Source organism: Ictidomys tridecemlineatus, chromosome 3 (genome assembly GCF_052094955.1).
Source record: "Ictidomys tridecemlineatus isolate mIctTri1 chromosome 3, mIctTri1.hap1, whole genome shotgun sequence".
In the NCBI taxonomy this organism is placed as follows: domain Eukaryota; kingdom Metazoa; phylum Chordata; class Mammalia; order Rodentia; family Sciuridae; genus Ictidomys; species Ictidomys tridecemlineatus.
In genome coordinates, this window is record NC_135479.1 from 106,357,951 (window position 1) to 106,374,219 (window position 16,269).

Consider the following 16,269-nt stretch of genomic DNA (forward strand, 5'->3'; position numbering starts at 1 on the left):
CCATGTCCCTAGGCGTTCTCAGCGTCTCAGGAGATCCCGGCAGGCCTTTGTTGCGGATTGTTTAGGCGGCTGCAAACGGTAGGTTTCTCTCGGTCTCGCTTTTGTGAGTCGGGATAAGTGCGTCCCTTCTCGCTTGCCTTATGTCAGGCGAGGAGAAGAGCGTACTATTTTCTAGTCTGCCGGAGGGGGGGACACTCACGTGCGACTCTCTGCTTCCCGGAGAACAGCACTGGCTCCCACGAAACTAACGCTCGATCTACTAGGAGGAGATTATATTGTTCCGGGAGCCTGCACAAAGGCAGGAACTACCATCTTCAAGAACTAGACAATGGACGCGCTCCTTCACTCCCCCTCGGTTCGCTTGAATTGGCCCGGTCTGCCCGCGTTAGCCTGCCGCCACAAAGCTTCCTCAGCCTCTGACAGCTCGTTGGGGAGCACCTCAGGGTCTCAAATCCTAGCTCAAGGGGCGGGACGAGCGCGCGCGGGGCGGGGCTAGCGCAAGACTGAGTGCTAGCCAGGGGCGCGCGAGCAAAGCCGAAAGGAGCCGAGCCGAGCCGAGCCGAGCCGCGAGGTGCCGGGGAGAGGCAGGCAGAGCCGGGCCGGCCGCCTGCGGCTCAGTGCGGATTGTGCGGTGTAGCCGGGCTCTGCGTCTACCAGCCTCAGCCCAGGCTCCTGCAAAACTTTTATTCTCTTGGGCCCCCCGGGGTGTGTGAAGGCGTCGGAACGTTCAGCTGTCTCCGCGCCCTCTGCAGCGGCCACTGAGGGGACCTGCATCCTTTGCCCGCCGGGCTCTCGTGCCCTCAGCCTCCTCACCTGCCGATCGCTCCCCGGAGCCGCGAGGGGGCACTCCCGGAGGGATCGCGCGGGCCCGGTCGCCCCGAACTCTCGCTTGCCGCGGCAGACCCGCCCGGCGCAACTTTAACTTGGTTCCTCGCGCCCAGCCCCGGCACCCGAGGCTGCCGCCGCCGCCGCCACCACCGCCCCCGCCGCCGCCGCCGCGGCTGCCGCGTTTCACAAAGGGCGCAGGAGGGGAGGCGGCACTGGCGGCAGGCACCGGCCTCCGGGCCGCCGAGGCAGGGAGACAAAAGGGAAACTGCCTCTGCTTGCGGTGCGGGTTTGGAACATCCAGCTCATCCGCCTCTTGCTCGGCTCCGTGCGCTTCCTCCCCCCTACCCTAGGCTACTGTTCCGCCTCCCTCCAGGCGGGCTGTCCCCGCAGTGCTTCGGACCCGGCGAGCCTTCAGGGCGCGCGTCGCTGCTGGTGGTTGGGGCTCTAGTGATAATAAATGATAGAGGATACGATGACTTTGCTGTCTCTGCTGGGTCGCATCATGCGCTACTTCTTGCTTAGACCTGAGACGCTTTTCCTGCTGTGCATCAGCTTAGCGCTCTGGAGTTACTTCTTCCACACGGACGAAGTGAAGACCATCGTCAAGTCCAGCCGGGACGCGGTGAAGATGGTGAAGGGCAAGGTGGCTGAGATTATGCAGAACGATCGACTTGGAGGGCTTGACGTGCTGGAGGCCGAGTTTTCTAAGACCTGGGAGTTCAAGAGCCATAACGTGGCGGTGTATTCCATCCAGGGCCGAAGAGACCACATGGAGGATCGCTTCGAAGTTCTTACAGACCTTGCCAACAAAACGCACCCGTCCATCTTTGGGATCTTCGATGGGCACGGCGGCGAGGTAGGAGTTCCACTGGGTGCGCTCTCCACCCCCCCCACCCGTGTGTGTGAGTGTGTGTGTGTGTGTGTGTGTGTGTGTGTGTGTGTAAACAACAGGATGTCGCATGTGCGACAGGGTAGGACTTGGGTGAGAGGGGCGTGGTGTCTGGACAGATGTGGCTCAAGTTGCCCCAAACACTGCTGTATGGGGACCTTGGAGCCGAGCGACCTGTTTAGCAGAGAGTCATTCACCACATATTTCTTGCTGTTTTAATATGAGGTCTCCAAAGCCAAATGACCCTGCTAGTTTTTCGGGAAGAATTAATGGTATTTCCAGTGAACTTTTGTCCCGGGCCTCAGAGCCCCCGTTCCAGAGTTTGAGGATGCATTACCACAAAGAAGGAAGACAGTATCTTTGATGTATTCTTAGAGAAAGGGACAAAATCTGCAAGGTAGAGAGTTGGTTGAGGGTGAAGGAAACCGTGACTCTTTCCCTTTGCCTTCACTCTAGGGAGGAACTCGAGAGTGGCTCTGCTCTTCCTCCCAAGGCCATCAACTTTGCGAGTTCAACAGAGAGCATTCCTCGCTGGCCCAAGGTTTTTTTTTTTTTTTTTTTTAAAGCTAGATCGCTTCATGGGACCGTGATGCCCCCGCCTATGCAGAGATACCCGTGCCCGCAGAGCTGGCTGTGCCCTGACCTCACTCCTGTGCCCTAGTCAGCATGGGGGTGCAGATGTCCCCTTGCTTGTAAACACCTTTGTTTGGAGGTTCATTTGGGAGCAGGAGATGGGGCTAAAGGCCAGCTTAGGTCTCTCTCACTTTTCTGCTGCATCTGGGTGGTTTGCTGGGACTTAGTTTCCTGATGGTGGGGCTAGGGTTGGTTCCTGTCCTTGGCTTGGACCTGGGCTAAGTCTGACAAATGTGGCTCCAGTGTCCTGCTCCAAAAAAAAAAAAAAAAAAAAAAAAAAAAACCAAAAAACAGAAAACAAACAAACAAAAAAAAAAACATCAGGCCAGTCACCCCATCTTTCTTTGGACAGTTTGTAACAAAGTTTCATGCTTAATACCCCTTTCCCTTTGACAGCATACTTTCTTTCTTAATTTTTGGCAGCATCCTTTCTTACTCTTCTTTTCCTTTCTTCTTTTCCCCCCCATTCTTCTTCTTCACTCCCACCTGATTCCCCTTCTTTGCCCTCTGATTGTTGTGTGGGTTGTAGGGAACTGTAGGGACTGTCATTCTCTTTCAGGCATTTGCTTGTTCTTTGGCCTTGATTTTGGGTAAACATTGAAAAAACTTTCAATTGGTTATCTTATCTGCATTCTCCACCCACCATCTGCAAATCTTTCTCTGGTTCTGTTCTACTTGCCCTGTAGAACCCACTTTGCCAAGAATGAAAAAAACAATTAGAAAACTTTCTTGATAGAACTGAAATCAGTTTTTGCTATTTTTCATCCACCTTAGTCTTTTTTATTGTCTATCTTAAAAATGAAATTTTCTTACTAATAGTAATTTTGTAGCCTTTTGTCTGATGTGGGTTTTCCCTCTTCTTGACCACAGCCTAGATGAAAGATGTGAAGTTAATTGGGAAGAGACACTGCATACTTGGGCAAAAACATAGCTGAATGATAAGGTTGCCAGTATAAGGACTGATTTGTTTTCTTGAGTCAGAATGTCTGTATTTTCATTTTATGTCCCTAGACTCAGGAAGGGAGAAGGAAATTATTATTCTATCATTTGTAAATCATTTAATAAACATACTTTATCCTATATTAAAATTCTTGGCTAATGATAATCTAATTTTGGTCTTAGCACAATTTTACTTTTAATTAAAAGGTTTTGATATAATAGTAATGTTGTAAAACTTTGGGTTGTGGTGGTCTAGATGTGATATATTGGCATGTTTTGAGCCTGTGTGTATAAGTGATTGGGTGATTACAGTTTTTTTTCTTCTAAATTGATTTTCTAAAACCTGAAAGTTGAAGACTCAAGCAGGTTTCAGGTTGAAATTTTCCAGTACTATCTTGTTTTATATGTACTTGGCATTTTCATTAAATTTTTAATATTAAATGAAAATATGGTCATTTTTAGCCAAACTATGATTTTCATTGTGCTTTATGTTGAAATGCATGCTGTTTGCAAAATAATTAATATACCCTCAGAGATAGAATAATGGTTCTCTCTATAACCTTTTACCATGTGCAGCCTGTTCATTCATTTTGGCTGTGGTTTAAGGCAAAATAGGGTAAGTGCTATAAAAGGAGCTATTTAGTTGTTGTTGAGACTATAGTAATAACAAATACTATTGGATTATTTCTGTCTAGGTTTTTCTTTATATATCATTTGAGGACAATCCCCTGGTCTAATTCTTGTCTTTTGTGTTGTTTAACTCCTTTAACATTCACCAGAGGAGGGTGCCGCTGTTTGATTTGTTATAAATGACAGTTATGTTCTTTCAGAAAAGAAGGAGTACTCCATTACACACACACACACCTCACACACACACACACACACACACACACACACACACATAGAGTCGCTAGAGTGGTAGAGAGGTTAAATGAGGAGCTTAATTTTATTTCTAATAATTCACATTAATAAAGAAGCAAAGACTCACCTATAATGATGATCTAGAAGGGACCTTGTACATCTTTGTATATCTATTGTATTGTTGTATACCCATTTCGTTCCACTTTTTTTTAGATTGCTGGGGAAACTGTGACCTTCCAAAGACTACGTTGCTAGTTTGAGGGCTTTAGTTTATAGATCTTCATATTAAGCCACTGGAAAAATTGGTTTGCATATTTGCGCAGAGAAATAGCACTCTTCGGAAATACAAGGATGATAGAGACATAACCCCTATCTTTAAAAAGTTTCAGTCTAATGAGAGATAGACCTTTATACAAAAAAAAAAAAATTATAGCCATGGCATGCTTTTGGTGTTATGGGAACATAGAGGAGGGACATTTAACTCAAACTGAGAAGTGGGAGGCCTAGAGAAAAACAGTGAAGGCATCATTTACTGCAAGATTAAAAGCATAGGCTTTGACTTGAGATCTGGCTTTGAATTTATGTTCTGCCTTAGACTAGTAGTGACCTTGGACAAATTGCTTAAACTGCTTTATCTGGGAGTTTCTTATATTAAAAATAGAGATAATAATGCATGTAAGGTGTATATACCCTCATCAATTTTATTATGCCCTTTTAGAGAAGTGCTTAATGGACAAAAGGGTATGGAAGAAGAAAGCTCAGGAACTGAGAAGTCAGCTGTGTTGTGGTGGTAATATTCAAGGGAGAGTGACGCTACCAGGGGAAGCCACAAATTTGATCTCTAGAAAGATGAATTCTTTAGGTATTCCTGAAACTCTCTCTTCATTCTAACTTATGGTGAACTTCTGATTACTAATTCAGGATTCTGTTTATATGTACATTAATAAAGCAGCATTCTGACATCACGTGTGAATTTTCTGATAAGTGACAAGGAGTATTCTCTATGATTAATTAATAAATTGGTATTCTAATTGTAACTGAACTCTTATGAGTTGGGTTAGCATGTATTAATTCTATTCAACTATGGATTTTTTGGGCGTGGGGTGGGTACCAGGGATTGAACTCAGGGGCAGTTAACCACTCAGCCACATCCCCAGCCCTATTTTGTATTGTATTTAGAGACAGGTCTCACTGAGTTGCTTATGCCTCACTTTTTGCTGAGGCCTGGCTTTGAACTTGCAATCCTCCTGTCTCAGCCTCCCAAGCCACTGGGATTAAGACATGTACCACTGCATCTGGCAACCATGGATTTTTTGACAGAAATATATCTCTGGACTTGATATGCTGAAAATTAGATTCTATGTAGCTGTGATTTCATTTAGATGGATGAAATCTTAAGGACTATTGTCTCTAAGTTCCTACAGGCCAGCTTCTTCACTTGATCCTCTTGAACATTTGGGACATCTTAATCTCTTAGTCTATGAGAAGGATGACTATATATACATATCTAAAGCTATGAGTTTATGTGGTATAATGTAAGATTAAAACAAAAAGTAAAAAAAAAGCTCAGATTGTATCAATTGGTGTAGAAGCGTTGTTAGTTTTAAAATTTGAAGTTCAAAATAATGTTTATCTAAGAAAATGACTGCTTTTTGTGCTTATCTGTAGTTTTATCCATAGGCAATAAATTAAAAAAAATACTATGTAGAAAAAATATCACTAATCGTTTGAGGTTCTTTGTCAGTGTTCATAGCTGAAATTTATGCAGGGAATGGATTGTTATGTGTTACATATGTTTATGGGTGTTACTAAAAGATTTTGGACACGTGAAACATCTTAACCACCATAGTCCAGTGGAAAGTCATATATCTTGACAGTTGATACATGACTGAAAAAATCCCACATTTCATATCAGTTCCACATTTAGGTGCAATACTCTCAGAAGCTCAGAAGAGAAATGCTTATGGATGGTTGCCTGAAGGATACCCATAATCCAGCCTAGTTCTTTAGATCAGTGATTCTTAACTTTTCTTGAGTCATGCTTCCTTTTGAGAATGTTACGAAACTATAGGCATATTTCCCAGAAAAAAACAGATTTGCATATCAAACTTTGTTTATAATTTTAAAGGCAAGTGATGCATGAGGCCTCTCTATTTCAGGTTAGTCTGGATAACATAGTCTGTTTCTGGTGAATCTAGACCTGCAAGGAGCCTTTCTCTCCAGCATTTGCATTTATTATTGTCATGTTATCTGTAAGGGTTGTTCTAAGAATGGTCTTCCAAAGCTGTCTGAGAAATCAACTGCAAGGATGTTGCTTGAGTCTTTGTTATATTATATAGCATCCTCTTTATGAAGACCAGGGGAGTAAAAATATTCTAATTCTTTTTTGTTTTATCTTAAGGATATTGAATCATGACAGACTGAGTTATCCTGTGTGTTTTGGCTGCTGGAAGTGTGAAGAGCCCAACTCTGACCCCTAGCATGCACAGAATTTTATAGAATACGTTTATTTGATGCATAAACCTTACTTCCAGGATAGCTTATCTTCCTTATATTCAGTTTTCTTTTGTTCTTTTTCTTCTTAGATATGTCATTTTATCTTGTTGTGTCATATGTATTTTCATTGGATCCTTCTGAAATAAGATATATTCTGAATAAATAAATTATGAATGGCACAGTGAGTGATCTGCTTTTTAGACATTATAACTGAGGTTAGTAAATGTTTGATTCCACATAATGGTATAGAAGAAGCCTAGAGATTTGGTGTTGGCAAACACCCAATGGCTTAAGAGGAAAGTCAGATTATTTTGGTTTAAAATGGTACATTAAAATTTCTGCTGAAAAAACAAAGCTTTTTTTCTTCCTCCCAATTAAATCCTCTCTTGTGTTTCTGACTGCTGATTTTCTTGCGTCTTTTAATCAGGTTTTTAAGAAATTTAGTTCAATGAAGCCAAAATTTTCTGCCACATGTGGAAAACAGTTGTCTGTGTGATGTTCAAGGATGAATCAGTGCATTCTCTGCCCTCAGGGAACAGCCTATCTATTTGCAGTGATGAGGTTTTAAAAAATAGCAGAGTTACAAGATGCAATTTTATCTAGAAGAGCTATGAGATGCCCATTACCTGATGTGCAAGCCTGTCTGAGGGAGCTTGGGAGAGTCTTGGATAATTTTGAGGAGAAATTGACATTTGATTGTATCCTGTCATTTCTGTAGAAAAATTGGGTGGAAGGAGGAGGGGAAGATGACATTACATGTGGAAAAAAAAGTGTGGAAATGGTTTGGAGGAAGTAAAATGTGGGTGCAATTTGAAGACAGGTATCCCATTTGTTTAGAGCAGGCTTTCTCCAAGAGTAGTCATCTAGAAGCCCATTTATTATTTTCTCTGTATTTGAGTACTATTTGTGTTTTGATATACTTGATATTGTTTATACAGATTAGCTGTTTTTTGTTAAGTAATTTATTTGAAAGTAAATTTCATATCAACACTGTGAGTAGATGACCTATGCAATAAAATTCTTGGCCTTCAACCTGTCAAGAAATGGTCTCCCATCTTGATGGAGTAGAATGGTCTAAAGTAGTTCTTCTCCCAGTCTCTGGTTTCCTCTAGAGTCACTCTGCCTCCTCTCCCCTTGGTTTTTATGAACAGAAAAGTGGCTTTTAAAATTTAATTGCCAAGCCCTGTGCAGTGGCGCATCCCTGTAATCTCAGCAGCTCTGGAGGCTGAGACAGGATGATTGAGAGTTTGAAGCCAGCCTCAGCAATGGCAAAGTGCTAAGCAACTCAGTGAGACCCTTTCTCTAAATAAAATATAAAAAAGGGCTGGGGATGTGATTCAGTGGTTGAGTGCCCCTGAGCTCAATCCCTGGTAACACCATCAGTGCCCCCCTTCCCCCCCAAAAAGAAAGATTTTTATGGGCTGGGGATATAGCTCAGTTGGTAGAGTGCTTGCCTTACATGTACAAGGTCCTGGGTTCAATCCGTAGCACCCCCCCACCAAAGGATTAATTGCCATAATTTGAAGCAAGGCAGGCTGCTTGCTCCCTTTACAGGGGAGAATATTCTCAATGATGCTACTCTTTCAGGAACCCTGGTTTGGAATGTGTCTTTGTATTGTGATTTGTGACAGAGAAGATGTCATGTATAACACACCTTCATAGGGAACCCAGAGTTTTAAGTATTTCCCAGCGTTCTGGCACAAATTCCACCCCTCTCTCTTTTTTATGGTGGTAGGGATTGAACATAGGTCTGAGCCATATTCCCAGTCCCTCACACTATTTTTTATTTATTTTTCTTTCTTTTCCCTTCTTTTTTTTTTGGGGGATGGTACTAGTGGTAATTGGGCCCAGGGCCTGGCACATCCTAGGAAAGTGCTCTACCGCAGAGCCACATCCCCAGCCCTTTTATTTTAATTTGAGACAGTCTCACTAAGTTGCCCAGGGTGGCTTTAAATGTGGATCCTTCTGCTTTAGCCTCCTCAGTATCTGGGATTATAGGCATATGATACCACTCCCAGTTCACCCCCATTTCTAATGCAGTCAAACAAGTGGAATCATAGGAATAAACTTGAATCCTTTCTAGTTTTGTTTTGAAATAGAATTTTAGTAGTTAGCCAGGTTGGCCTCAATTCATAAGCTCAAGTCATCTTCCTGCTTCATCCTCCTGTTAGCTGGGAGTATAGGCACATGCCTTTGCATTTAGCTAGTTTAGTTATAAAAAGTAGATAATTTGGGCTAGGGTTGTGGTTTAGTGGTAGAATGCTCATCTAGCATGTATGAGGCATTGGGTTCGATCCTCAGTACCACATAAAAATAAAATAAGGATATTGTAGATATTGTGTCCACCTAAAACTGAAAAATAAATATTTTTTAAAAAAGTAGATAATTTACAGTTTTTGGTACTTGAGCCATTATTGGTCACGATTATTTATGACATACTAATAATGACAAAGTATACTAGTATGCTGGGATACACAGTTTAGGAGATTTGGCCTATGGGTTAGATATACAAGTGAAGAAAGTAGGAGATGCTTCTGGAACTGTTGTTAGGACTGATATTGAAAGCTTATCTGAGGAGCCTGGGTTGTGTTCTGTAAATATTGGAGAACCACTGGATATTTTTGAGCAAAAGGTGGAATAAAATCCATGCTTTAGTAAGCTTTTCCTATAATCTACATAAAGGATTTGATTTACATAAAGAAGATAGTAGTGTGAAGTGGGAGGGTCAGTTGGGAAGCCTGGGCCAAAACATTGAAGATGAAGCCCAGGGGTGTAGGCCACAGCTGAGAGGTAGGCTGAGTGTGGCTGGCAGAACCCCTACGTGGCAAAACTATTTTCAAGATTCCTAGTGTGGAACTATCAACATTAAAAAGAGTGGTTAGATGGAAAAAAAGAGCATACTTTGGACTATAGGGAGTTTGGATGTAAATTTGTTTCGTTTGTCCTTTGTATTTAGACATTTTCTGGGATTTATAAACTGTACATTCACCATTTAATTTGTCAATTCATAAAACATTTCTGTTATACTTTTCTAGATGGACACATTTTAAAATAAGAATATATATTTTATATAGTATCTGACTTAATCAAATAGAAAGGCTTTTATTAACATTTTACTTTGTTACTAGGATTAACTTAGGTTTTGTTACAAAGAGTAGGTTTTCTAAGAGCAAAAAAACTACACAATGTCTTTAGTGCTTTTAAATGATTTCATTATCTTGACAGTGATTTAAAAGATGTATATCATTCAATCTCAGATTTAAGTGATCCCTTCATTAGGGACTTGTTTTTGAAAAATAATAGAGTTTAATATTGAAATGCATTTGTTTTATTAATTTCTATTTTGATTTTTAACCACTTCAGGAATATATTTTTGTGGTTTAACTTCTATTAATGTTATAATAATCTTAATGCATATTAAATCTAAAGCAAGTAAAACATTTAAAATGAGTTGATTTTAAAATAATAAAAGTAATATAATGATGTTACAGATAGTATAGAAAAGAAAAAATAGTAACTCCAAGTCTTATTACCCTGACACATTCATTATTATTATTTTGGTATATTGCTTGCTGATCTTTTTTATGAGCATTTTAAATAAATTGTGCTAGTCATAAATAATTTTATTTTATTTTTTTTAACTTTGTATATTACTGTAAACACACTGTTATTTTGCTCTATAATTTTTTTTGGGGGGGGGTGTACAGGGGATTGAACTCAGGAGCACTCAACCACTTAGCCACATCCCCAGCCCTATTTTGTATTTTATTTAGAGACAGGGTCTCACTGAGTTGCTTAGTGCCTCGTCCTTGCTGAGGCTGGCTTTGAACTCTTGATCCTTCTGCCTCACCTCCTGAGCTGCTGGGATTATAGGCATGTGCCACTGTGCTGGCTTGCTCTGTAATTCTTTATATTTAATTTTAATTCTTTGTATTTTATTTCTTTTTTTGGGAAGGAGTAATGTTTTATTGAATAGATGAATATTTGATAAATTACTCTGCTGCTTTATTCATTTACTTTCCTCTTTTTTTGGTATTTGGGATTGAATTCAGGGGCACATGACCACTGAGCTACATCCCCAGCCCTATTTTTTGTATTTTATTTAGAGAAAGGGTCTCACTGAGTTGTTTAGCACCTCGCTGTTGCTGAGGTTGGCTTTGGACTCTCAATCCTCCCGCCTCAGCCTCTTGAACCTCTGGGATTACAGGAGGGCACCACCCTAACTGGCTTAGTTTCCTAACTTTTTGCCATTGTAATTAACATTGTAATAAATATTTTTGTGTTTCTACTACAAAAGTATGGATTATTTCTTTAGGGCAGATTGCCAGAATTGGGATTTCTGGAACAAAGGAGAAATAAGCCATTACTGGTGGCAATATTAGTAACAATAATGACTGACATTATTTGTAATATGCTAGGCAGAGTTTAAGTACTTTTTATATGTTATCTAATTTTAATTTTCATAAGACTTTGTAAAATCATTATTATTACATTACTCCTGTTTTGTAGATGGGAAAATTAAGCCCAGAGACATTAAGCAGTTTGTCCAAATTCTCTTTCAGCTTATAGGTGGTAAAACTAAAATTTGAAACTGCTGTTAGACTTAGAACTATCTGTCTCCAGACTGGTGCTCTCAATTTCTGATTGAAGTTCTACAAATCTCATAATTTGGGCAGTAAAATGCTGATTGTGTTGTTACATGGACTTTGCCTTGTCTTCTAGTTTTGCTCAGTAGGACTTTGGGTTTCTTATATGGTTGATGTTCCTATCATGTGTTATGGTGTCCCTAAAAATTCTATGCTGCAAATATTGGTAGGTATATCTTATAATTACCTAGCAAAGTCTGTAATTACGAAAAGATAGGATCAGAAGGCAAAGCAGGTGATACCTTACATTCAAACAGAGTTCTGACGTATCCCACTTTTTTCTAGCAGAATATCTCTCCTACTACAGAGTATTCCTAATATTCTTTCGTGTTGGCTTATGAAAGGCTTGTGTAGAAATTAGAGTGGCATTAGCATAGCCAGTTACAATGATCAAAATAATTTGTTATATTTTACTCTGAAGTACAAAAGCTTGCCTTTAGGATAAATATGTATGTGTGCATATTTGTGCAATTTCTCTTTATACTGAAGCACTGATGGTTTATTTTCCTTTTTGAGAACTAAAATAATTTCCTAATACATCTAACAAATAAACTAACAAATATATTTGTCAATTTATTATTATTGTTTTTTGAGACTAGGGCTTACTAAATTGCTTGGGATCTTGCTAAAGTTGGCCTTGAACATGACTTCTTATTTGCTTTGATTAATGATTGTTTATTTTAAACAGCAAAATGTCTTTTTCTCATTTGTTTGTAATACTGAGTTGGTTTGTTTAATTTGACTAGATACTGGTCCTGTGTTTCTATTCCAGAGGTTTAATACATTATTTTCTTAGCCATCCTTAAGTCAAGCCCAGGCTTTGGTCATAGATAGTTATAATCTGTTTTTAATACACATCTTTAAAGGCCAAGTTTAAACAAACAAAGGAAGCCATAATTTTCTACATGGTTAATAGAATTTAATAACTTTTATAACTTTGTTTTATAATTGTAGGCTCTCCTTTGAAAAATACAAAGCATTTTCAGTAAATATTCTTGTAGATAAAAATTATATATACTGATAAACTGATGTCCTTTCAGTGAAGTTGAAGTCTGTGTATGAGAAAGCTTGACTACTGGGAATTAAGACCTCATGAATGCTGGGCAAGTGCTGTACCACTGAGCTACATCCCCAACCCAAGATATGATATTTCTGAAAAAACAAATCTTAAAGACTTCATCACTTCATCTCTAAGGAGATATTTCATCTTCTTTTTCTATTTCTATTTCTTTATAATAGGACCCAATTTAATGAAAATTTAGCTGCCTCCAACTTTTCTAGAATGAAAGAGGGCTATAGCAATTGAGTTTGTTATAAATGAAACTTACCTTCCTCCATTCCTAGAAGACAGGGGAGTTCTGATTGGGCATGGGGCTCCTGAAGGTAAGATTGGGGCCATTGCATACATTAGTGAAAGATGTACACTGTACAGTAATTCCAAGTAGAGAGACACCATTTTCTTATGTATACAGAACTGTCTGCTTCCCAAGTTAAGCATTTATGGGTCTACAATAACTTGAAAATGTTTTTAGTTTGTACAAAGACTGACAGTCTTTTTACCATACCATCCAAGAGCCCTTTTTGTCCTCATCTTGTGTGAGCAGCTGACAGATGATTTTTGTGTGTAAGTTGCTAAATCAAAGACTAGTTTTCAGTTGTATAAGAAGGTAGCAAACCTTGTGACTTCCCTGGAGAAATGAAAACTTATTTGCATTTGCTTTTCAACATTAATATTCCAGATTTTGGTCATTATAAAAGTGAATGGGGGTTTAATGCCTTGAATGAAAAGATCTTAATATTTTAAAATTGTATTTTTAAAAGGAGAATCTAAATTTAGCACTACTCTTACATAGCAGAGTTGTTAATCTAAATATGTTTTGTTTTTTAAATTCCCTGAGTTATCAAAATAAAAGTTTCTGGGCAATGGCAATTTTCTAACTATATATACTATTTCTAGTACTTTCATTTTACACACACACACACACACACACACACACACACAGCACATTTATTTATTTATTCGTCGGACTGGGGATTAAACCTAGGGCCTCATACATTCTGGGCAAGTACTGAACTAAATGGTAAGTTGCCCTGGTTGGTCTTAAACTTGTGATCCTCTTGCCTCAGTCTTCTGGGATTACAGTTACTCTGCTTTTTAATTAAATAAATTAATTTTCAGTTAAATTAGTCACTGGACGTTTTCTAGCAAAGTAAATAAGGGTTTAATAGAATTTTGGGGGGCTGGGGTTGTGGCTCAATAGTGGAGCGCTCTCCTAGCACATTCTAGGCACTGAGTTCGATACTCAGCATCACATAAAAATAAAAATAAATCAATAAAATAAAGGTATTATGTTCAACCACAACTTTAAAAAATTTAAAAAATAGTAGAATTTTTGGTTATACTGTTCAGCTTTTTTGTACCCTAGAATAATGAAGTGAACTCTTTATAATAGCTGGTTTGCATAGGTATATCTACATATGACTATTACAGAATTTGAGATTAAGAAGTTTTTACTTCTATTTTCACACTTAGATGTTTTTATAAATTTTTGTTTAAAAAATACATTTTTTTCTATTTAGATAGTTCTGGCAGGGATTTTGAATTGCTATCTAATCTAAATATAGAGTCTAAGTCTTCATGAAATATCTATTTTTAAAAACTTTCATCAAGGAGATTCCACATTCTCCCTGGAGAATGTGTTTTTCTCTATAATTCTTTCTCTCAGGAAATTCATTTTTATATGTGAAGAGCTGGCTTGTTTAAGGGCATTTCTCTTACTAGCCTCAACAGAGAGACATAAATTAAGATTAGGCTGTTATATTTTTAAGTCAGTAAGACTTCTATAATTAAAAATTTCCTTTCCTCCCATTATATTAAATAAAAATTACATCAAATTTATGTAAGAACTCATTTCAAAAAGGGAGATACAAAGTAATTTGTATCAAAGAGAAAATAGTTTTCCAGTGATCAATAGCAGCTCGTCTTTGTAAGAGCTGCTTTGTCAATAAAGGAAATGTCATCTTGCAGTTTCACAGATTGGTTGGTTTTGTCGTTTATGCCTACTGTCAGAGGCTTATGCTATAGGTGGAAAAAGTTCCTGCTGTAAATCTAGATGGTGCATTATTTGGAAGTTTTTGATTGTAAAAAAATTCAAGTAGAAGCAGCTTAAATACTAGGAACAGTTGTTATTTCAGTATCTTGGAAATTCCCTTCATGTTTCCCTCATAGTTGCATGATTCGATACTTAGAATTACTAAACCATCTTTGTGTAACTACAGTCCAGACACATGAAAGAAATCTTCTGTCCTGTGTTCCTTAACCCTGAAAAAGACCTTCCTAGAAATTACTCCTCACATCTCATAGGTCAAAGTTATGGTGCAGTACATGCCTAAACAAGACTTGGTTATGGGAATATGATCTGCATGATTAACTGACCCATCCTAGTTCACTTTGGATCTGGGGAGGAGCCCATGCCTCTTCTGGAGAGAATGAAAGCCTAGAAAGATAAGACTAGAGTTTTGTTAGCTAGAAAGAAGGGGAAGTAGAAATGATTATGGGGCATACAAGTGAGAAAGGGTTTCAGAGAAGATAGCCTGGAACATTCCTTGTTCTGCATGTTAGCAATCTCATTGGTAAAGTGTACTGATGTGGGTAAAAAGTCAACTTTAGTGGCTTCTAGAAAAACAGAAACTATTTTATTTTTGAATTGACTTAGAGTGGTTTTACCTGAATATTGAAAGATAAATTTGCTATTTTTGGATCCTGATAAATCTTAAAAACTACTAAGAGGGGCTGCGGTTATAGTTCAGTGGTAGAGTGCTTGCCTGGCATGCATGAGGCACTGGGTTCAATCCTCAGCGCCACATAAAAATAAATGAGTAAAATAAAGCTATTGTGTCCATCTACAACTAAAACAAAACAAAACAAAAAAACAAAAACAAAAACAAAAAACTACTAAAAGGTGGTTTTCTAACAGTTCTTTTTCTGTGTTCCGTGTAACCAGCAATAAGAAGAGGTCTGACTATAGAATAGCAAGGTGGATTTTTCTCTCTTTGATATACGATTATTGATTCAGTAGGTTCATTTAAAGCTACTGATGAATGTGGAACTGTCACCACAGTTCTGCTGTTGGCTGTCCTTTTCTACTTTACAGTCTCCTGTTTTAGACAATGAACTTGTGGGTTAGATCCAGTAGGATTTTTGTTCCTTAATTATTAAATATAAAAAAATTTGTTGTTTTAAAAACATTCTAATCTATTCCAGGCCGAATAGGAGATTCCTGGGAGATTCATCTCATTTATACTCATTTTGGAGGGAGATGGCTAGCAGTGGTTTAGGCTATGGTAAGAGGAGACTGCTACAGAGGAATGAGACTTCTGGAAGGGGAGATCTGGAGCCATCTTGCCCTGGCCCATCTGCCAGTTTTGGTGAAGGTTGTCTTCATTTTATTAATTATTATTATTTTTTTTTTCAGTGTTAGGGATCAAACCCAGGGCCTTGAAGATGCTGGGCAAGGTCTCTGTAACTGACAGAGTTAGTTAGGTCAATACCCTTGACCCTATTGTCTTTATTTTATTTAGGATTTCCTGTGCATAAAATCCTTTCCCTAATTTCTACTACCTGTCCTGTAAGGAAACTGTGACTACTTACAGAATAGTTAAATAGTGAGTGAAGTTAGATCCCAAGTTGGTATAAAAGACAAAATCATATCTAATCAAAATTTCCCTTGAAAGATCTCTCAAATTGCATGTAAAGAATAGTGTCTATTTTTTTGACATATTACTTTGAGAGTAATGAAATCACTACTTTGAGAGTAATATGTAGTTATAAATGTATAATATTTAAAGTAATTTATAATGAAGAATGAAGAATATGCATATCAAATATGCTGTGTTATAAAAAGTATCTTGTATTTGTATAGATTCACAAATATTACCATTTCACTGTAACTTTTGTATGACAATAGAATAAGCAGT

General features: G+C 38.7%; 1 protein-coding gene across 1 annotated transcript in view; it reads left to right on the plus strand.

Moving 5' to 3' along the window:
* The first annotated feature begins 231 nt into the window (after positions 1-231).
* Positions 232-16,269, plus strand: part of Ppm1l (protein phosphatase, Mg2+/Mn2+ dependent 1L) — a 292,081-nt gene continuing 276,043 nt past the window's right edge. Inside the window, exon 1 of the mRNA XM_005338294.5 lies at positions 232-1,684. Coding sequence (XP_005338351.1) covers positions 1,286-1,684 — 399 coding nt within the window. The 5' untranslated portion in view covers positions 232-1,285. The remainder of the gene's footprint in view (positions 1,685-16,269) is intronic.